This window comes from Balaenoptera musculus, chromosome 18 (assembly GCF_009873245.2).
Source record: "Balaenoptera musculus isolate JJ_BM4_2016_0621 chromosome 18, mBalMus1.pri.v3, whole genome shotgun sequence".
In the NCBI taxonomy this organism is placed as follows: domain Eukaryota; kingdom Metazoa; phylum Chordata; class Mammalia; order Artiodactyla; family Balaenopteridae; genus Balaenoptera; species Balaenoptera musculus.
In genome coordinates, this window is record NC_045802.1 from 14,559,921 (window position 1) to 14,582,941 (window position 23,021).

The 23,021-nt window shown below is 42.8% G+C and overlaps 1 protein-coding gene across 1 annotated transcript in view; it reads right to left on the reverse strand.

Moving 5' to 3' along the window:
- LHFPL6 (LHFPL tetraspan subfamily member 6) overlaps nucleotides 1-23,021 on the reverse strand; it is a 237,122-nt gene that overhangs the window by 22,701 nt on the left and 191,400 nt on the right. The window contains exon 3 of the mRNA XM_036831855.1: nucleotides 7,014-7,112. Coding sequence (XP_036687750.1) covers nucleotides 7,014-7,112 — 99 coding nt within the window. The remainder of the gene's footprint in view (nucleotides 1-7,013; nucleotides 7,113-23,021) is intronic.

Consider the following 23,021-nt stretch of genomic DNA (forward strand, 5'->3'; position numbering starts at 1 on the left):
TTTGGCTAAATCTCAATGCATATTCAACACCTTACCTCCAACCCGTCTCCCAAACAGCAGTCTCATAACGGGATCATCAATTACGTTTAAGCAACGACCAGAAACGCATCAAGTGTTAGGGGTCTCTTCCCAAACGGAGCAACAGATGCTGCCTGTTGCTCTTTGGGAATGCCTAGCAGGCCAGCCCTGTCCCGCACAGCTCAGACGGCTGCAGCCCCTGGGCAAAGCCTCCGCTTGGTCTGCATGAAGCAGCCTCAAAAGTCCACGTAAGTCACTGGAGTCTTCTCACTTCTGGCCAAAGGGATGCTTGTTTTATTCAGTATCACAGAAGCTGAAAGCAGTTTCTCCTGTTATTGTCTGCAGAAATAGAAGCTTCTATGTGGACATCAGGAAAACTGGGTCACTCAGCTTCAGAAACACCCACTAACGCCAAGCTTGAGAAAGCTCAAAAAAGAAATTTTCTACTTTTGTTCCCATGTTGGCCCACTGACCCCCCCATAGCTTGCCAATCATTTTTTTTTCAAGTGCAGTTTGATTTGGGAAGAGAGAAAACACGAGTCAGGAGTCAAAGAGCTCAAGGAGACGTGTCCAAAGAGATGTGCAATGGTCGTTGCTCAGATCAGAGGAGAAGAGATTTCTTCCCTGGAGTGAAAATTTGGAAGAAACAGACTCTCATCTTTTCTGACGCTGAGAGGTTCTGAGTTTTCCGAGTGTATGGTACTGTTCTTGAGAAGCCAAGAGCGTAATTTCAAGAACAGGAAACATGATGGCTTCTTAATCAAATTAAATAGCAAAGTGAAAGCAACAATTACTCGAATTTACTTGGCAAATTAGCACGACAAATTAATTGAAACTCTACTTTTGATCATAAGGATATAGTTAGAAAAGTCTTTGGTGGATGAAAATATCTCTGAGGCATGAATTAAATCAACTGGACAGCCTGATGATAAAGCCCTTATGCTTAATGTGTAAATCCCAACTTGCTGGCATGGAATATAAAGGAAGAATAGAGATTATCAGCAAATATTCATTAAAAATGGTCCTGTACAAACAATGTGCATAATAATAGCAAACATCTACTGGGCTTTTGTTACGTGAACATGCTGTGCTACACTATGTATTATTCTTTTCACTTGTACTGTTTTGTTCTCTTAAAAATTAATAATCATTACCACTTGCACAGCATAAACCATTACTGTCCCTTTGTCTACAACCATGGACTTCATGACAGAAGGAGCACAGAGCACCAAAGTCTGACAAAAAATAGAGACTGAGATGCCTTTTCTCCTCTTAGTCTCATCTTCCACTTACAAATGTCACTACTTCTCAGTAAATCTGGTTCTGTAAAACTCTGAACACATCCACGCTGGGCCACAAGAAGCCAATCCGTACATGGTATTGCCTGACAGCAGCTATTCATTCAAGATGGGCACACGTGACAAACTGGTCCAACTAGACCGAGGAGAGAGACTTTTATTCCATTACTGGGGGAGAAGCTCGCCCTCGCCTATTTGACATGAACAAGGATGCTTAGAGCCACAAGTGCCAAATGCAGTCCTCTTCCGACCAAGGGGAGAACTAGCCTCAGGATGAAGGACTTTGGGATGGACAACATCTTTGAGCCCCTGGCTCAGTCAAGTCTGAAGTTCACCTTGGCTCTGGCCTTCCTGTAATAAGGGATCTTAAATGTCTTCTTTGTTTAAGCCAGTTGGCATCAGATTTTTGTAACCTAAAGTTAAAGCCTCCTAATTTATATAAAACAAAAGGAATGAATGTTTGTTAAACTAAATTCTAGCAAGACACAAAAAATTAATTTTTCTATATAAATTAAGGCTTTTTTTAAAAAGTATGGTCGCTGACCACTTATACCTGAATCACCAGGGATCCTTGTTTGAAACACAAATGAGAGGAGCATAATATCCAAGGCATAGAAACTAAAAATCTATACTCTAAACCAGCCTACCTCTGATTCCAATGCTAAAGGTTGAGAACGACTGTCAAGGCAAGCTATACAGTTTCAGTGGGGGAATTTAGAAATTCATTATGTAGCCTGTTTTAAATTCTTGTTTCCCTGTTTTTAAAATGTGTGTATTCAAACCTGCTCCATGCTTCCTCATAAATAAGTGTGATCTAAAGGTAAGCAGAGTAACAGTCTTTGATTTGTGAAAGTGGATATTTTTGCAAAAGTGCTTCAAAGCTCGGGACTTGATAAAATATGAAAATGCTTGAGAAATAATCAATAGCCTGATAAAACTGTTTTCGATGAATGTAAAACAAATTCTCCCCCAAGTGCCTTTCTAAAGAAAGCAGGCATTTAAAAATGTAGATTCTATTGGGCTCCCACCACGTTATGTTACAACCACAAATGCGAGCTTTTTACGTAGTCCCTTCCTTGCCTAAACAGTACTCATATTTTTGGACTCAGTTTCAATGCTCTTTCCCTGGGAGGCCCTTCCTAGCCCCCCAAGGATTCCTACCCCCTCTGGTGCCTAATCAGGCTTCTTCCTGGCTCTTCTCCCTGACCTGCCTGCAACCTACCTTCCTGTAACCCTAAAACACGCCCACATTCACCCTTTACCTACCTAAATCCTCTACAGCCTTGAGGGCTCAGCTAAAAATAACACCTCCTTAAGAAGCACCTAGGTGAGGTCAGGGCCCCTGGAATGGTGAAATAGCAACTAAATGAAATACCAATCGGGCTGCTTTTGGCTGCAAGTAAGAGAAGGCCTGCCTCCATCTTTACCCTGTAAGGAAATGAATTACTGTGTGTCAGCAAGGCTGGAAATTCTAGGGATGCCCGCCCACAGGCTGGTTTCTCTGCCCGCCTCTGCCCTGCAGTCTGCTCCTTCCTGCTATTCCACCTTGTCGGGGTGGCTGCCAGAGGGAGGGAGACCATGGCCTCTGAAGCCTCTTCCTTAGGCATGTGATTCCATCTTTCTCAGAAGCCTCTGGAAACATCTCCAGTCTCACTCGCCCAAATGAGCTTAAGCTTTCCATGCTAGCGTTAAGAGGTGGGATGACCAAGCTTAATTAATGGTGCTTTTCACACTGTATGTCACAACACGACACAACAAGAAAATGGTAGTATTTACAAAGGATACTAGGATAACTGGATGGGGCTGCTCGGTGCCAAGTCTTGGACTGTCCTATATCCTGACCGACTGAAGGAATTGATAAATGAGGACAAATGGAATGAACACATTTCTGGCACATCAGGGGGACGCTTTGCTTGAGGTCAGGGGTCTCAAACTACAGCTCCACTACCCGTTTGTGTAAATAACGTTTTATTGGGACACAGTCACACCCATTCATATAGGAACTGTCTTACCATGTACTTGGCCATATGGCTTGCAAAGCTGAAAATATTCATGATCTGACTCTGGCTCTTTATGGAAACATTTGCCAAACTTTGGCTTAGACTGACCAACTAGAGTGGAATAATATTGGCAAGACAACCACAATGCCCATTACAGTGCCTGACCCTTTTTAACACACTTTCCATATATATATATATATATATATATATATATATATATATGTGTGTGTGTGTGTGTGTGTGTGTGTGTATATATACACACACATACACACACACACACACACATATATATATATATATATATTCAAGTATATGTGCCTTTCCTGTTAGTTTTTAAGTTCCATGAGGGGAATAAATAGTGTCTTTTTAAATTCGTTCCTGATGCCATGTCCCCAGCACCTTGCACAAGGCCTGGCACATCGAAAGCACCCTATAAATATTCCTTTGCTGAATAATTGAATGAATGCACTCCTTAAATAATCTGCCAAAGTGGGAACAAAAGCAACAACGATTTCTTTGGGGACATGCTCTAAAGCAGCGGTCCCCAACTTTTCTGGCACCAGGGACTGGTTTCCCGAAAATTTTTCCTCGGATGGGGGGCGGGGAATGGTTCAGACGGTAATGTGAGCAACGGGGGAGCAATCGGGGCGGCAGATGAAGCTTCACTCACTCGCCCGCCGCTCACCTCCTGCTGTGTGGCCCGGTTCCTAACAGGTTGGGGACCCCTGCTCTAAAGAGAGCAATCACAGTTCAGTACCGGCACGCCAAGAAATGCACCCACATTCCACTATAAGGAGGCCGTGAACCTTAATAACATCAATAACACTGCCCGACCCTCGGGAGGAAAGATTCATCCACACGCTGTCTATGGAGAGGAGCAGAAACAAGCTCAGATTCTCAGAAGTGGCACAGGCGGTACGGCCATGGCTAGCAGCGTGTATGCCACTAAAACGGGGCTACAGAGTCACCCTTACGGAGAACGCTCACCCTCCCATGCGGCCCCCAGCCCAGCCCTAGGCTCCTTCACGTTTGCTCCGTAATCTCTGACGTCACTCACTCCCTGAAGTTCAGCTCTCATCAGTGTTCCAGAGAACGGGAATACTTTCGTAAAGACAGAAAACACAGGAAGTTCGGTGGGAGAGGTGTGGTGACATCTCCATGCCACGGTTTCCCTTTAGGAAGAAAAGATCACAGAGTCTGAAAAACTAATAGTTACCTGGAGAAATGGAACTCGATAAACCCAAAATACTTCTTCAGGGGACCCAGAACTCATTTTATCTGTAGATAATGCCAGTTTTGATTTTTTTTCTCATCATCCAATCTAAGAGAAATTTAAAACTAAAAAGGCCAAAATTAAAACAACGCTGTCATTTTAAGGTTGCTAAAATGGCTTTAGTGAGTTTATAACATAAGAAAATTATCATCACTAGCAAAGAAAGAGGCAAGCGTTTTGTTTTAAAAGTTAATTTTGACATTCAAATTTTTCATCCTCAGTGCTGAGAAGCTGTAAAACCCTGGGGTGTGGTAGCGAAAACTGCAAAAACAGGATCTGAGTTTCATTATAACCTGCTAATTAATACGGCAAAACACAACAGCAGGACACCAGCAAGAACAGAATTCTAACCAAGTTGAGGCCTGTGTGAAACAGCAAAGAATCCCTCAAATACCAGAGAAAGAAAAATGCCAAACACTGTATTGCAATATCTCCCCTGGACACAGTTTGCTTTCCAAAAAAAAAAAAACAGGATAGCCTAGCGGTTAACTTTGTGCCAGCATTTTCCCCTTCTCTGCATTTACAATAATCACAAACTAATCTAGCCTTAGGATGGCTTTGCCTTCAATGAGGGAAGAATGGGCAGAGGGAAATCTCTTATTTTTTATCCATGCAAATTGGGTGGTATTTCAGGCACCATCTCCTCTACCCAAAGAGCCAGTAGTATTGTGAGGGAAGCAGGTGTTTGTCATCCATTGAGTCAAACAAAAATTGCTTCATTTTCAAATTCACAGACTTTCTATATGATATCACATCTGCCCATTTTTCTCAGTATCCAACAGAATTTTTTTCTTATAAGTTCTTTTATTTATTTATTTTTTGCTGCATTGCGCGGCATGCGGGATATTAGTTCCCCGACCAGGGATGAACCCACGCCCCCTGCAGTGGGAGCACGGAGTCTTAATCGCTGGACTGCCAGAGAAATGCCTTTTTTTTTTTTTTTAATAAGTTCTAACAAAAATTTTTTAAATGAATTGGTATATAGTAATACTGCCGTTAGACCGGTTCCCTCGAAAGTTTTCTACTTAGAGAGAAATATTTAATGTGAAAAGCAGATAGACGTTTAAGTTAGTAACTCACTATGCGCTCATTGTCAAAAACTTAATCTGTCTATCCATATATTAGGGAAAAGTATGTTGGCTATCATTTGGCAATAAGTGTTTTATGGGCTCATAATCTTCGGTCTAGTTAACACCAATTCTAGAAAAACATCCTAAGAAAATAATTCAGTCAAGAGAAGACTTATATTCATTAAACTACTCCTTACAATATGTTTACGTAACACAAACCGAGTAGACAAAATACCCAACTAGAAAGAAATAAGCAAGTGGTTAAGTAAATGTAGGTTTCTCAACCAGCTGAAATATTAGCTAACCATTACAAATTATAATGGTGCAAACCATGTCGTATTATGCAAAACATTTTTATAGGTTGCCAGGTAAGTAAAATACATTCTCTGTACAAGTGAGAAATATCTGAAATTCTCTGATTAGTACACAGAAAAAATCATGAGCCCTTCATCGAGGTGTGAACTATGGCCTACTTAATCACAGACCCTATTTCCTGGGTCTCTATGGTCCCCTGATGAGCTTTCTTCATCCCTCCCCTGTGCTTTGCTGAACTGTAATCCTTGCTGCCAGGTAATCCACACGCATCACTTTAAGACCCAGCTCCATTCCCAGCTCTTCCACAAAGCTGTGTATTACCCTGGAGTGAAACTGCTTTAGAGTCCTTAGCACTGACTGTCATTTTTTTTTTTTAATTAATTATTTATTTATTTATGGCTATGCTGCGTCTTCGTTTCTGTGCGAGGGCTTTCTCTAGTTGCGGCAAGCGGGGGCCACTCTTCATCGCGGTGCGCGGGCCTCTCACTATCGCGGCCTCTCTTGTTGCGGAGCACAGGCTCCAGACGCGCAGGCTCAGTAGTAGTTGTGGCTCACGGGCCCAGTTGCTCCGCGGCATGTGGGATCTTCCCAGACCAGGGCTCGAACCCGTGTCCCCTGCATTAGCAGGCAGATTCTCAACCACTGTGCCACCAGGGAAGCCCTGTCATTTTCTTGATCATATTATTTACCTTATCTTCTCAGATAGACAGTGAATTCCACAGAGAGAGTTATTTTTAGTGCATGAAATGACTCAAATATATGATTCTGAATGAATTAATTAATGAATATTAACTCATAGCAAGGACAATTTCTTTTCTTTGTATCTACAGTACTTCCCATAGTACAGGCCAACAGTAGATTATACATAGCTCTTTACTAAACAGTTGAATAAATGAATGTATGTGTATTGTTACACATGACTGCTGGCTCCAATCCTGGGATGTGCTTTTCTTCCCCATCCCTTTCCCACCTTCTCCTTCTATGAAAGATCAGAGAAGGTTCTCTTCTAAAAGGAGTACTATCCATGAAGAGAACTTACCCAGGTCAAACTGGCCAGAAATGTAGCCACAAGTCTGCCGGACTTCCTCACTGTCCCAGCCCAGGGGGTACAGGGCACAGCCAGCGCCGATCAACAAGCCTGCAAAGAGAAAAGACGACAGGACTTTAGCAATGCCCCTCTGCAGCCCTAGATAAAGGTACCAGGGAGAAAAAAATCAATATAGGCAATATGACAACGGAACATGGGGTCTGCTTTTGGGAAAGCACCAACCAGCCAAGCTCCCTTTAGTGACCTAAGTTCAGTTTAATTCCAAGAACATTCCAAGTCTGCTTAAAAGGGGGTGGGAGGTGGGAAGAACAACCTTGACAGACAGCTCAGTTTGGTTCCAACTTCCCCTTTTAAAGCATTAAAAGCCTTGCAAATCCTGTTTAGGGAGTACAATCCAGAAGCCCTTTTAATCACTCTTGTAAAAAGCCAACCCATTCCACCCTCAATCCATGTAAACAAGTAATTCGAGAGCCAGCAAAAGGGCCTCATCGGTTGTGCATCATCATTCATTAGATTGCTTTTTCCAATTTAAGAATCAAAATAGAATGTTTCAGCATCATCGAATTTTACCAGGGACAGAGAGAGCACAAAGATTTTCATGAACCACTTCAGCACATTGACTGAACTCGTGGACCATGCTACTGTTACCATGCTCCCTTGAGAAGCTGAGAATCACCAAGTGTCCACGCATCTTGGAAATACTCAAGAACACAGACGCTTACTGTGACTTCAGTTCTTGCAGTGAAGACCAAAAGGTTGGATGATTAAACTAAAGCAAGTGACGGTTTTATTTTAAGTCAAGGTATCATGGCAGCTCACCCTGAGCGGACAGCTTTCGATTGGTGAGTCTTTAGTTTTGCACCGAAACCTATCAACAATATGGTTTTATGAGAAGCTGAATGAGACTGAAGCACTGACCAATCAAATCCGAGGGCTAATCTGAAAGTATCATCTTGTCACATCAGTCAGCGAGTATTAACATCACCCGTAAATCCACAAGTGTGCTGAGCCAGTGGGACCAATGCATACACAGTCTGATTGTCTGCAGGATTGTGGGTTAAAAGGCGCTAAATAAGGGAGGCCCCTAAATTAGAAAACCTGTTAATGTGGTAACGTATAGGCCGAACAACAGCGTCCCCAAAGGCACCTAAGGGAGACCTTCAGTATTTCTGGATTGAGTCTCTTCCTGTCGCCTTTTGCTTCTCCCTTGCCCCTGGTGGATGACTTGAGTAGTTGTAACCCGTACAAATTGTCTGTTTCCTCACAGGCATCTAAGGAGGTGCTGCTTTCCACCCCACTCCCCCAACCTCTATGCCAGCTGTGTGGAGAGGCAGCCCCCAGAAACTGACACGTTTTCCACCCTGTGGCCCCTCCCTCCGATCCATCCCTTAGACCGCAGTCAAACGAGCATCTAATGCAGAAGGGCTGTGATCCGAGGGAATGCCTGCAAAGAATCACTGCAGCTGCAGATCACACATTCCAGGATACCTGTATGCAACTGTGTAAATATGAATTGTGTTGAGGCTGAAGAATAATTCAAAAAGCAATAATACGAGGTTTGCTGACTAAGCAAATGTCCCCGTGACCGGTTTCCTTAGGCTTTTTGCCTTAGGATAAAATTTATAGCATTCTGAAGACAATTCCAAACTAGTGTTATCCACCATCAGGTAAAGAGAGAATTAATGAGGATGCCAGAGTTTGTGTAAACTGAATTCCATGAATGTTGAATAAATAATGTGGCATCATTTCCATGATACTCAGTTCTTAAATTAATAAGTAACACCACTTTCTGAGATCTGGTGAGCAATTTTTAAATGATGACACACGCAGAAAGGCAGTTAGATATAAAACGTTCAAGGGTAAGTAAAATGAAAAACAGTAAAATTTAAACCATCAGTATTCCCTTTATCTGATAGGCAAACAAATGATAAACAGTCTCAATTGCTAATGTTCTTACAGTACGGCAGAAAAATATGTCATGTGTTCATGAAAGAAGCCGCTGTTTTTTGTTTTGTTTTCATTTTTATCAGAGTTTATTCTTAACTTCTGAAAAGAACTGCTTTTATTTACAGTTATCCAATGCAGGTTGTTGTGTCTATATGAATTTCTTTTTAAAATTTTATTTATTTATTTATTTAATACAGCAGGTTCTTATTAGTTACCTATTTTATACATATTAGTGTATATATGTCAATCCCAATCTCCCAATTCATCCCCCTCCCCGCCCAAGAAGCCGCTTTCGTCCAGTATAAGGATCCCAGCATTTTGTGAGACTAAACAGAGAGGAACTTTTAAGTGCCTATTATGGAGCAAACGGGCCTGTGATTCTCTAAGTGGTACAACACTCGGTAGTCAGGGTTCTTTTGTGTAATAGGATATTGGGCTGTCTTTGTAACACTACGAAATGTGGAGTCAACCATATAAATTAGAAATAATTTTATACATAGGAAACCTGTGTTAGGTGTAAGAATTAAAAAAAGAAAAATACCATGAGCATATGCTCACATTAAAGAAGTATTCAGTGGAGGGCAAGTAGCTTATCTGGATTTTAGTATTCATGTTTATGTAGCCGTTGTTGTGTCATCTGCTAATGTTTGCTAACAGCAAAGATACTGCAGATTCTGAAGATGCGGGGAACATTTCTGGGAGAAAAGTGCACATTGCAAACTCCTCAGGCTAAGTGATTGTTGCAGTGATTAGGTTCTGTAGGTAAATATCTGGCCTCCCCACTACCTCACTACTATTATACATTAAGGTGAAAGCAAGTCTCAGGCCGAATTCAGCCAACTACGCAACAACTGTTTACTAGCAGGCTGGCACAAAAAGCGATCAGATGACCAATACTCTAAACTCAGTGAAACCCTCCCCCCAACGCCATCAGATAGTCACTCTAACAAATACCTTCAAAACACAATAAATACAACAATTATTCAGGTAGCAGGATCAGGGACACTTCAGGTCAGATGAGACAGTATCTTTCAGTTGACGGAATGGGAGAAGTTGCAGGAGTCAAGTTCTAGACCTGCCCTGCCCCAGGCAGTAGCCACGAGCTACATGTAGCTATCTAAGTTTAAATTTAAGTTAGGGAATTCCCTGCCGCTCCAGTGGGTAAGACTGGGTGCTTTCACTGCCGGGGCCTGGGTTCAATCCCTGGTCGGGGAACTAAGATCCTGCAAGCCACGCGGTGCAGCAAAACAAAACAAATTAAGTTAATTAAAATTAAATACAAGTAAAATTCAGTTCTTCAGTTGCACTAACCACATTTCAAATGCCTACTAACCACATGGCACTAGTGGCTACCATATTAGACAGTGCAAATACAGACCATTTTCATAATCACAGAAAGTGCTATTGGAGAGGGCTGCTCTAGACCTAAGACACCACTTCAAAAGGATGGGAAAAAACTTGCCACTCTAAAATGTCCCTTTGGAATGTGGATTATTTCTAACTAAAAACAATCAAGGCCCGAAAGATTCAGGAAGAACGTTTGACCTTCCCCTTAACTGCCTGAAAGAATGTAGACAGAGGGCCTGTTCCAGGAATAGAGCTGTCACCAGAGATATTTGCAAAGAATATGGGCAAGTGTGGTGGAGGAAACTCTACGCAGGGATTAAAGAACAGAGTCCACTCTATGTCCCACTGTCTCTGCCCAGCCCAGTAAACATATATTTACCAAACATTTGCTTCTCCATCTCCATGTAAATTGCCTTCCTCCCCTCTGAAGCCCCAAAGGACTAACCCCCAGCATTCTCTTTGTCTTAGCTGAAGAGATGGTATTTAAAGTCAGTGATGGTTTTGCCATTTCAGGGAATCACTCAGTTTTTCCTGAGTCTCTCCCATGTACACATGTTATTAAACGTTTGCTTGATTTTCCTCCTCTTAATCTATCTCATGTCAAGTCAATTTAATTCTTAGGCCAGCCAGAAGAACCTAGAAGGGTAACGGAAAATTTCTTCCTCCCCGACACTGGGCTGGCCAGATTCTTACACCTATGCGTGATACTGCTTGTTAACAATCAAAGTCATCCTTACTCTTTTAGATCCTCCCTTTGTGGGTGGGGGTGATGGGTGGCTAGAAGCCAGGAAACTGCGTTTCAAAAACTCTCCTGCTAGCAGAAGTTCTGGCTCATAGTCCGTCAATGAGCAGGTAAAAGGGAGGAATAAACCATATTCCCCATTGGCAGCTGCAGCCAGGTGACATGCTCTTGTGCAGACAGTAGACGTGATATTTGGGGTGTGGCTTCCTGGCATCCCTCTCAGCCTCAACTCTCTAAGGGCAGATCATCAGCTGTCCTCACTTTTTATATTTTTTTGGATAATTTTTGATTTAAAAAAAAATTATTTTATTTATTTTTGGTTGTGTTGGGTCTTCGTTGCTGCACGCGGGCTTTCTCTAGTTGCGGCGAGCGGGGGCTACTTTTCGTTGTGGCGCGCGGGCTTCTCATCGCGGTGGCTTCTCTTGTTGCAGAGCACAGGCTCTAGGAACGTGGGCTTCAGTAGTTCTGGCACGCGGGCTCAGTAGTTGTGGCTCACGGGCTCTAGAGTGCAGGGTCAGTAGTTGTGGTGCACAGGCTCCGGGCATGTGGGATCTTCCCGGACCAGAGCTCGAACCCGTGTCCCCTGCACTGGCAGGTGGATTCCTAACCACTGCCCCGCCAGGGAAGTCCTGCCCTCACTTTTGATCCCTGCACTTCCTGAGCTCCTGAATTCTTCAAAGCAGCTTCTCTGACCTCCACTTCCCCAGACCTCCTGGTAGGTCTGTGAAACTTTAAATCCCTGGGTTACATTCCCTGCTGCTTGAAATACCTAGAGTGGTTTCTTCTATTGGCCAATCCCTGGCTGGTACGTGCCCTACTTGTGCAAGGGCAGAGGGGCTGATACGAATCTTTCTATCTGTCCATTACTTAAACATCCATTTTCTCAATTAAAAATGATCTCTAATACAATTTATGCCAATTACTAAACCTTGGGGTAAGTACAGTGATATTAAAAGGCTTTGTGTTAACTGCCTCTGTGGTGAGATCTCTGGTTAGGGAACTTATGCTAATTAACTTCTAGAGTGTGGATTTCAAAAGAGGATACATCAAATGTTAACTAACTGCCTTTATATTGGCATCAACTAGAATTGTATCGTCTATACTGAGTTACTAATATTGTAAAGTTAGAGAAAATTAGGATTGGCATATATACACTACCATGTGTAAAACAGATAGCTAGCGGTAACCTACTGTATAGCCCAGGGAACTCAGCTCGGTGCTCTGTGGTGAGCTAGGTGGGTGGGATGGGGGTAGGGGTGGGAGGGAGGTCCAAGAGGGAGGGGATATATGTGTACACATAGCTGATTCACTTCTCTGTACAGCAGAAACTAACACAACATTGTAAAGCAATTATACTCCAAAAAAAAAAAAAAAACCCCATAAAAATGAGAACATCCTTTTAATGGAAGAAATCTGCCATTGTTCAGTTTTAGCAGTGTTAAGTCTTAGACCATGTTGTGGAAATCAATGTTTGATGGAAACATAGTTTGAAAATCCCTGAATTAGATATCACTTAGATATTATACTTTGTGCTGAAATGAGGCTCAGAAAATATTCTGGAATGTGAAGTGGTTGCCCAAATGAAATCTTCGGGACCTAATGAGTTTTTATGGTTCTAGCTGATTAATTTGCTCCTGGGGAGTAAACGGTTCAATTAAAATCTCTGGCTCACAAACTTTTATATTATTTACGTGGATTTTCTCTATTACATTTATAAACCCTGTGGTTACCTCATGGGGCTTAATTACGTGGTATTTTAACCGAATTCCCATTTCACTGCCATTACAGACATCATGAAAAAAAGTCACACTCTGTGAAAATCTGTGCATATAGGAATGGAAGTGAGGAAAGAGGCTGTGAATCGGAGGAAACAACCTGAGGAAGGTGGTAACAGAGGTAGGTGATTGGAGGAGGTGTGAACTCATTTGCAGCTACAGGCTCATTTGCAATTAAGAAGAAGTCTATTCTTGCAATCCTAAAGACTTTGCAACTTTTAAAGGGTCATGAGTCAATCACAAATTAGTGTAAATTAGTTCAGTCTTTAGTTTTCACAGGGCATCTCGCTGGAATCAGTTATAGGACATCATAGACCATGGGAAAGGTCACTGTGTAGGAGGTCTTGGGGATTTAGAAAGACACTGCTTCCTAAAAAAGGAAAGAAATAATAATCCAAACAAATGACTCAATAGTTTATAAATTAAAACACACACACACACATTTGAATCATGCATTGACTATTAGGCCATTTTAACCTGAGTCCTCTAGGGTTTGGCCTCACCCTCTTCAAGATAACTAAAATGTCTGAAGAGTCAGGTCAGTGGAATGACCTTGAAGGAGAAGCCAGTGTTAATGGAGAAGAAAGAGCCCGGATAAATGCAGAAAGGTGGATGCTGGGAGCTGCGCTGTGATGCTGTGTTATCAAAGGGTCTGCCTTTAGCCCCACATGGGCTCCTGGGCCTAAATCTTAGGACACACTCTGCCTGCCGGTAAACTACCTTGGGGAGAGAGAGGGTCCTAATGGAAACGCTATTCATTTTCGCACCACGCTGGAGATACCTGCCATGATACTAATTATTTTTTAGAATTTGAGTGTGAAGTCTGAAGTTTGTAAAGAGCTCCGTGGTCAAAGTAAGAACCCGAGGCTGGGAATTTTCCCTTCTGCAAACCTTTTTCTATTCAGTCAGTACTTCACACTTAGCCAACGGAATATTAACATAACAATTTGGCTCCTGCCAAGAAGGCAAAACAAACCTCCAGTCAGCCAATGCCAATTGCTCCCCACAGGTGGTAAGAATAGAGTCCTCGTGTTAAACTCATAAAGTCTTATTTTTTTTCCAGGCCACTCTTGAAAGATTTTATGTGATCTCACTTTTTTTCCATGACTATTGCTCCATTCGTTTCCATGGTTTATTATTTTTTTTAATAGCCTGACTTTTTCCACCTATTGCCCCTGGAGGGGTCACACAAGCCTTTCCCATCAATTCATCTTTTATGTTTTTTGGATACTTTCATCCGTCCTCCAGTTCCTTTATCTTCCTTTCTGTGGCAAGCACCGAGGGAAATTGTTTTCTTTACTTTTCTCATGAAAGCTGCTTGGTCTTGTAGCCCGTTATCTGGACTTTTCTTTGGAAGAGGCTGGCGTATCTCCAAGTCACCGTATGTTAATTTATGTACACGATATTCATCCATTTTCAGCCCTCGATAACCGTCCTTTTACAAAATGTAACAGCAAAATAAATCCAGTAGTGGGGAGGGCACAAGGGCAAGGGCCAGTATTATAACTCTTCGGACTCTGAATGCACAATGAGGAGAAAACTACTGAAGTATTCTAGAAGAAAGAGGCTTGGTGAGGCTCTCGTAAGCCGTACGTCCTTTCACAGTGCTTTCTGAAAACTGAGGCACAGGGGATGGAGGCGGCTTGTCCAAGGACACAGAGCCCAAATCAACCCCAGGGCCCCCAGGGCCCAGCCCACGGCTCTTTTCCACCTATCGTGATCCCAATGCTTGGACATAAGTCCACTCCAAGCTCACACACTCCCTGCCCACAACCTGAGTTCAGGCCACACGTGTTGGATTCGAACAACATGGTGTTTTACTACGTCAGATTTTTCACCTGCAAGTCCAGATATCTTGACTCTCTTGAATAACTGAAAGATATGCCCATCCTGGGCCTACACCCAGCTGGCTAAAGCCAGGTCATGGTGGTCCCATTAAATGGCTCAGGCACCCTGGCCAGTTCCCCAAGGCATATCGGACTGGGGACCACTGGTTCTCTGAATATGTCTCGAATGACCTCATCTCTGAAAGTTGAATCGCTCCTCTCTGAGACACTTTTATTCCTTACTTACCTACACTCAGACTCACAAACATACTAGCTGTTAAGGTCTAGAAGCCTCAACAGGCAGCTTGCCCTGGCCACCCCAGCAGTGAGCTACAGGTTTCACTCCCTCCTGTGAGCTCCTCCTGGGATGCGCTCTGTACCATTTATTTGGGGTTTACCACCTTGCACTGTAGTTATTTAAGTATCACGTTTCCTGAAAGGCCAGAAACTCTACTGTAGGCTTACTTGCATCCAACTCACTGCTTCATGATATTGGTTAAATACTAAATAGCAGTGATACTCTTTATTCAGTATTTACAAAAGCTTCAAAATAATTATATAATAGTTATCTAATAGATAATAGATGATATTCAATTGTAGTGATACTATTTATTCAGTATTTACAAAAGCTTCAAAATAATTATATAATAGTTATCTAATAGATACTAGATAATTGCCTTTATTTAGCAGAGGAGGAAATTGAAGCTTAGAGAAGCAGGTTCTTACTCATGCAGCTACGAAATGGTAGATCCAGGCACTGACTTTTAGGCCGGTCTGAGCTAATTCTCCTCACCACTACCTTCTAATGACGCCCAGATCCCCAAGTGTTCATGGTTCCAGCTCTGACCTCACCTCCCATGTTCACAAGTGTATTGAACCCTGTGTATAAATGGAGAAGTAGGAATGGGGTAAAAGATCAGGAGAGATTTCAAGTCACCAATTCTCTACGACTGACTCTGCTTTAGCGACAGGGAGCATTTCTGCTGCTGCCTGCTACCAAAGACAAGGGACAGGCTCCTGTGAACCCTACAGATCCCCCCTTCCCTGGGTGCTGGTGAGGGAGAAGCCGGATGTGAGTTTCAGCACACAACGAGCTCTGTCCACAAAGAGCACGTTGAGGCATAAAGATGAGAAATGGATTCTCCCTCATGAGAAGTTTAGCCAAGGGAAGCATATCTCATCGTAACGCTAAAACATAATAAAGAAACATGACCACTTCTGAACTATCAAAAATACTGTTACAAATCACAATAAAACTATTTCTTTGGGCTTCCCTGGTGGCGCAGTGGTTGAGAGTCTGCCTGCCAATGCAGGGGACACGGGTTCCAGCCCTGGTCTGGGAAGATCCCACATGCCATGGAGCAACTGGGCCCGTGAGCCACAATTGCTGAGCCTGCGCGTCTGGAGCCTGTGCTCCGCAACAAGAGAGGCCGCGATGGTGAGAGGCCCGCGCACCGCGATGAAGGGTGGTCCCCACTTGCCGCAACTGGAGAAAGCCCTCGCACAGAAACGAAGACTCAACACGGTCATGAATAAATAAATAAATAAATAAAAGAACGTGAATTTCTTAAAAAAAAAAAACTATTTCTTTGCTGAAAACATCCTGCAGAAGAGAATATACTTCAGGTTCTCTTAAAATATTTTCCAAAATGGCTCCTTGATTCTCATGTCTTCCCCTTTTCCAGTTCATGCAGCCGAAGACACAAAAGATACCAGGCGCCAGAATACCTGCTCCTTAGCTCAGGGTGAAAAATCACAAGCTGATTTCAGCCAGGAGTGACTTGTCGTCTTTGCTCTTTCTAGAGTCCTAGGCAATCATTGGTAGAAAAATTAAAGTTGCTTCAAACAGTGCAATGTGGGGGAGATTCTGTAATTCCTATGTGACAGTTTTCTGGTAAATTACATCTGCTCGAAAGCAACATCTCTCTAACCCTAGTAGTTAAGAGCACCTTGTTTCCACCGTTTCACCTCTTTAGGTCTCCACTTTTCTTATCTGTAAAATGGGGGCGGGAGGGACCTCCTTCTCAGGGTTATTGCAAGGATCAAATGAGATAGTGTATGTAAAGAGATGGGCACAATACTCACAGTAAGAGTTCAATGAATGGTCTCTACTGCTAAGCTTTGTACTTTGAGCTGATGTAGGGGAGGGTGGTGGATTTGGTTCAAGCCAATGTGTGCTTGTACTTCTCTCAGAGAAGGTCCTCTTCTTAGACAGAATGCAGAGAGGGTTCCAGCAAGGATATTCGCGGAACTGAGTCGGGAACACTTGCAGTCCTATCAGCCATGCAAACCTCAGTAAGCACGACTGAAACAGCCACAGCCTGATGACCCTCACGCTTAGGCAAAGGATCCACACACGACTCTAAGGATAATAATACTTTCATCTGTTGTGGTTTTTGTTTCTATCTTTTTACTTTTAAAGGCACTGTGACCTTTCTGTGAGGCAGACAGAGCCAGAACTGATGTCCCCACTTGGTTAGGATGGAGTCACAGACAAGAGCAGAGATCTGAGGGTCCCCGGGGAGATAATCAGAGGCATTGTAAACTCAGGGCCCTGGACTCCTGCTTCTATGCTTTGGTTCACTGCCTTCACTCTGAGGCTGCTGGGAAGGGAGCTGGCAAGGCTGAGGGCTGCAGCTCCAGCTCTGAAACAAAAGAAACCCTAATTTTCACTGACCCTAAGGTGTCCTGTGTTACACCAGAGGAAAAGAAAGACACAGTCCCACATTTCCAGAGGAACGTGGTTTCGGACCGTGCTTCTCAGACTTGACATGTACACAAAACAGCTGGGAGGCTTGTTAAAGTGCAGATTCTGGTTGTGCAGGGTGAGGGCAGGGCTGGGTCTCCTGCATGTTGAACCAGCTCCTGGCGAGACCCAGGCTGCTGTGTACGCCACACTTTGGGCAGCGAGGGTCCAGTGGGAATAGTGCAGGCTCTGAGGGTGATCACGGCAGGTTTGAATCCTGCCACCACCTCACCAGATGCGTGACCTCGAACAGCAAGCTTCTGACTTCCCTGAACCCAGATTTTCATCTATAAAATAGACCTAATGGTGCCCATATCTTTAGCATTGTTATTAGAAATAAATAAAAGGCTTAATAAAGGTGCCCAGTTCAGGGCTTGGCATAAGACAAGAGCTAAGTAAATGGTATCAATAGCTGTGTATCAGTATTAATAATAATATTGTATCACGGGAGTTGCAAACATTTCATTCTGTTTTACCTGCTGATTTCCACTTCTTCGTTACCAGCTCCAGATAATTACCGGTTTAAAACAAACCCCAAAACAAAAACTGCCTAAGAAAAGCAGAGGGCTCTGCCTTACTGCTTGCTTACATCTTCTGAATAAATATATTTTCTGGAACTAAGACCACAGCTCTACAGCGAAGGATTATGACATTTCTTCTTTGTTCCCTCCAACATTATGAAAAATTTCAAACTTACGGCGAAGTTGGAAGAATTGTATCGTGAGCACCCAGATACCCACCATCTAGGTTCTATGATTAACAGGTTTTTAAAATTTGCTTTATCACCTATCTTTCCATTTTTCCATTCCTCTATCGATCCATCAAGGCATCTTTTTTTGGGGGGGAGGGGGATTAGGGAGACGCTTGTCACAGGTTTTCAGCATCAGGACATATGAAGTTCCTTTTCATTATTCATGCTCCACTCTCTTTTTTTCCCCTTGGCCCAATGGCCTGCACAGACCTATGAGGTACACGCAAAAGTTAGACCCCAAACCCACAACTGTCACAACATTGCATCCCTAAGGCCTGATGGCACTAAGTGGGGACCCATCAACCTAGAAGTAACTTATATATGAATCTAAAGCAAGGAATACCTCTAAGCTTTCCACATTTCTCAAATAAGCACCCTATGACCTAAAATGGGATCAGCGTGCTTCTGCTGTCTGACCCAGAAATACCAGTAAGAGCTTCAAGAGACATTTCACCAAACCCAGAATGACAACAACATAAAGAGTTCCAGCCCAGCCCAGCCACGCAGCTCAGTTTCCAGTGGACACATTTTCTCTCAAGGATGCCTGCTGTTTTGTACAAAACGAATCGCTCCCAATACTCCTTAAATAAGAAAAAAAGGGTGCACAGAATCATCACGCTGCAACATGAAAGCTTTCTAGGAACAAGGCTGGGCTCCAACAATATCCTATTAGGAAAGTCTGACCAAGTCATGAAAGCAAAAACCAGACAAACAAAAACACCCAGGTGTAAGTAAATTTATACTGCAAGCCTGGATACATTCCACCCCTGCCCTGGATGTGCAACGTCAAGTCCAAAGCAGACTCTGGTCTGGTCAGTGCATGCTGGTTAACTGTGGTCACTTGCCCTCACTCAGCTAGATATTCAAGACGTGGACTGTTAGGAACAAGGCCTTTGGAGTCTGAGAGTCCTGTATGCAAATACCGAGTGTGCTACTTAATAGATACTGACGGAGGAGGCTTCTTAAATTTGAGCCCTAAGAATTTCATCTCTAAAATGTATATACCAGTTTTTCTTTACAGAGCTGTTGAGGGGATTAGATAAAATGTCCCAGCAGAGTGCAGAGCATATAGAAGTAGTTTTGCTCTTATGAAATAAGGAAGAAAGAGAAGGGAAAAGCAATAAACACTTTTTAAAATTTAATGTGTACGAGAGTGGCTTATGAGAACAAAGTACCCCGGCACCAGGATGCTTTGCTTATTGGACAGGTTTGCAGAACTTCTGCTGGGATTGCAGGGCAGATGACACCACGTGTCTGAAGCCTCACAGAGAACACATCGTAACACATCACATGGGCTTCGCTGGTGGCGCAGTGGTTGAGAATCTGCCTGACAATGCAGGGGACACGGGTTCGAGCCCTGGTCTGGGAAGATCCCACATGCCGCGGAGCAACTAGGCCCATGAGCCACAACTACTGAGCCTGCGCGTCTGGAGCCTGTGCTCCACAACAAGAGAGGCCGCGATGGTGAGAGGCCCGTGCACCGTGATGAAGAGTGGCCCCCGCTCGCCACAACTAGAGAAAGCCCTCGCACAGAAACGAAGACCCAACACAGCCAAAAATAAAAATAAATAAATAAACACATCACATCATAAGCTAGAACGCCATCCCCAGCTACCTCCGAGCCTTCCCCTGACATGCCTACCGATCTTTGCTTTGATTCCTCCTGAATCACTAACTCCCAGTGTCCTTACCCTCAGGCCTGTTAGAGTGATTTGCCCTGGGTGTGGGAAATCACATCGCTGCCCATCTGACTGTGTAATTCTCCCAGAGGCCCTGGGTGAGCTGACACCAGTGACATTGGTGAAGGGACTGAGGGCCCAGCAGTGTATAGACAGAGTTGCCTGGAAAAGAGGCTCCTGCAATACAGCATCTCCTGCAAGAATCAGAGTAGATTTGGGGGTTGTGTCCTGTTTGAACAGAGACAACAGTGAAACCAAGCTGCCCCAGTCCTGCGTGGATCCTGTGAGGAACTACGCTGTTTACCGCATTCATACACAACGAAGCTACGCATCTGGGGACTCAGGAAGGGGGCTGGCTGAGTCGGGAACTATTAGAGTATCAGTAACAAAACTCCTTTGGAAGAAATAAGGGGCAGGATTGTGGGTTGGGGAGAAAGGGACCAGAGAATGAATCTTTTCATAGGGCTGCAAAAAAACATTAACTTATTGATTTTATTTCTAGCCAAAGAGTCTGGAGAAAGGGCATGGCTAGGTTTTAACTCAAGCAGGGTCCTGACTTGGAAGAAGCCTGTCGCAGAGAAAGGGCAGATGGCTTGGGAGCCAGAGGCCCTTCAGTGTGGAGTCAGGCTCTGCCCTGGTTGACGGCTGAGGTTCACACGGGAAAGGGGAGGGTGCCCTGGAGATCACTCAGGAAAAGCACACAGAGAAGGCAATATCTCCCTCCCTGTTTCTGATCTCCTAATATCATAAAGTTACCCAAGGCAGTGGAGAACTCGGGTAGAGGAGTCTTCTAGAAGAGTGATGAGAGGCCTGGGGCTTTTTACTTCAGCTTTCCTACGATAAATTCCATTTTAAAAACCTGTTTCAGTTCTAACACAACAAGATTTAGGAGGAAGAGTAAAACCTCCCGTCCCACTAGTGTCTTTAACCAATACATCAAGTGCCCAAGGATGGACAGATTCTGTGTTCCAAACCCTATTCATTCATTTCTACTGGACTTAACAAAAAAGTATCAGGGTAAGACATGATTTATCTTCCTATTTATTTCTAAGGTCCTTAAGTATTTAATCAGGGACCCCATGACAACACTAAAGTAGAATGTCGGGCACATTTTGAAAAAGTAGTACTGACTCTACAGGTGATGAAATGAATGGTTAGTGAAAGGCTTTCTACAGGTTGACATCGAGGAGCCGTCTGTGCTGTCTGCAGCCTGCCACAGTGAGCCACTTGAAGCCTCAACGCTTCAGCAGATGGGAAGAGTGATTAAAATACTTCTGAAGATGTAATGCAGAGGCTACCAAATGAAAATCCTGTGTAGTACTGAAAACAAGCCTCTAATGCACCGATAGGCCACTTTTTCTTTGAGTTCTAGATATTCTGATGGCAGATATTCCTTATACTTGGCTTCCAAACAAAAAAGTTAAAGCATGAGGCTGCCTGGATTTTTATCTTGACAAACTACCGTAGCAGAGGCTAGACATAAATCTAGGTTTTTACAACGGATGCTGAAGCCACAGTGAGAATCCGATACGGCACAGGTTTCACAAAGACAGCTACAATATCGTGGGATGATTCAGAGCACAGCCTTGGAAGTCTGACCATTTCTCTTTTGGCTTCGGGATCCTGAGTAACTTCCTTGCCTTTCTCTCGAGTATGTTTCCTCATTAGTAAAATAGGAATAAAATCCGTATCAGAGCTGTTTATAAATAAGGATTATTTTATATACATATGCACACACACATATACATACATGTGTGTGCATATGCCCACATATACACAAACTCTATATATGATTGTATATATCTAGCTTATATTATTATTTGATTATAATATATACAAATTATATATGCACATATATATCTTTTGACTAGAATATATAAGACACTTGTAACAGGTTTCTACTAACTTTCTGGCTTAGCATATATACTATTCTCACTACTTATATACTCATAAGGCATGTTTTTCACCACTAAAAAATTAGAGAGTATGAAGATACCATAAGATCATTGATGGATGCCATACATGAGATGGTACAGGCGGCTAATGCACTTAAAACAGTTCTTGAAAGATATTTTTTTCCTTCATCCACCGTCTGAGACATCAGGAAAGAAAAACCGCATCTATTTTCTTCAGGTCTTTTTAAAATACCATCAATTCCACTAAAAAACAGTAAAGCCATCTGGAATAGCTGACAGACAACAATTTGGAAGCAATGTCTTCAAGACAGCTCTAATGATTTTCCTTTTCTGTTTTCTTTCCCTCTTGAAATGTCAAGGATAACCAACGCTTTTTACTTTTCCATCTGTGATTTACTGATCGGTCCCAAACACATTTTGAAAGGACTCAAGAATTTGTTTCCAGTCAGTCCAATACTGGTTTTTAAAATTTTAATTCGATTTTTAAAGTACCATATTTTGTCATGTGTTTTTTCGATATTTAAAAATATAAAATATTTTAAAACATACATTGAAATGTGATCACAAAGTCTTTCACTGAGAAATGAGAAAAAAATACTCTGAGTGTTTAAAATACTATCGCAAGCAGTCACAAAGAAATCACTGGGATCTTTTTCAAATAGGTTATCCTAAGAAACTTATTAAAATAAATGAAAAAAGAAGTCCCAAATGGATTAATGCTGCTTCTCACATAGCAAAACTAGCAGAAGATAGAGTCAGGAATTCTCATTCTTACCCTGCTGATCTAGCTAGCTACCTGAAAATGAATTTTACACAAAGACTTTAAAACTGAACACCAGATGTATCCCCAAGGTCTAATGAGATATATTTAGAAATATATTTCTATATATTATATATATTTGGTAGAGAAAACAATACTAATTGATGTCTGCTTCATTAATTGAGCTGGTGGGCTTTTGGGTCTGTGCAAAGCATGGTGCTTACACAGTGGAAAAATTAAAAACCTGAAGAAGGTCCATTCATTCTAGCATCTGCAAGAAAGAGAAGTAACACAGAAATATTTCAAGCTTGTACTTGTGTGATGCTAGCAGCAAAACGAACAGTTAACATAGAAATCAGTTAATTTTGGGTGGGAAGCAAGAGAAGGTGGTCTTTGAAGGATGAATGGGGTTTTGATAAGTAGATGGAGTCATGCCAGGTGAAGAAAGGGGGCCTGGAGATGGACAGGTACAAGGCAGGCTGGAGGAAAATGAAACTAGACTAAGTTGGG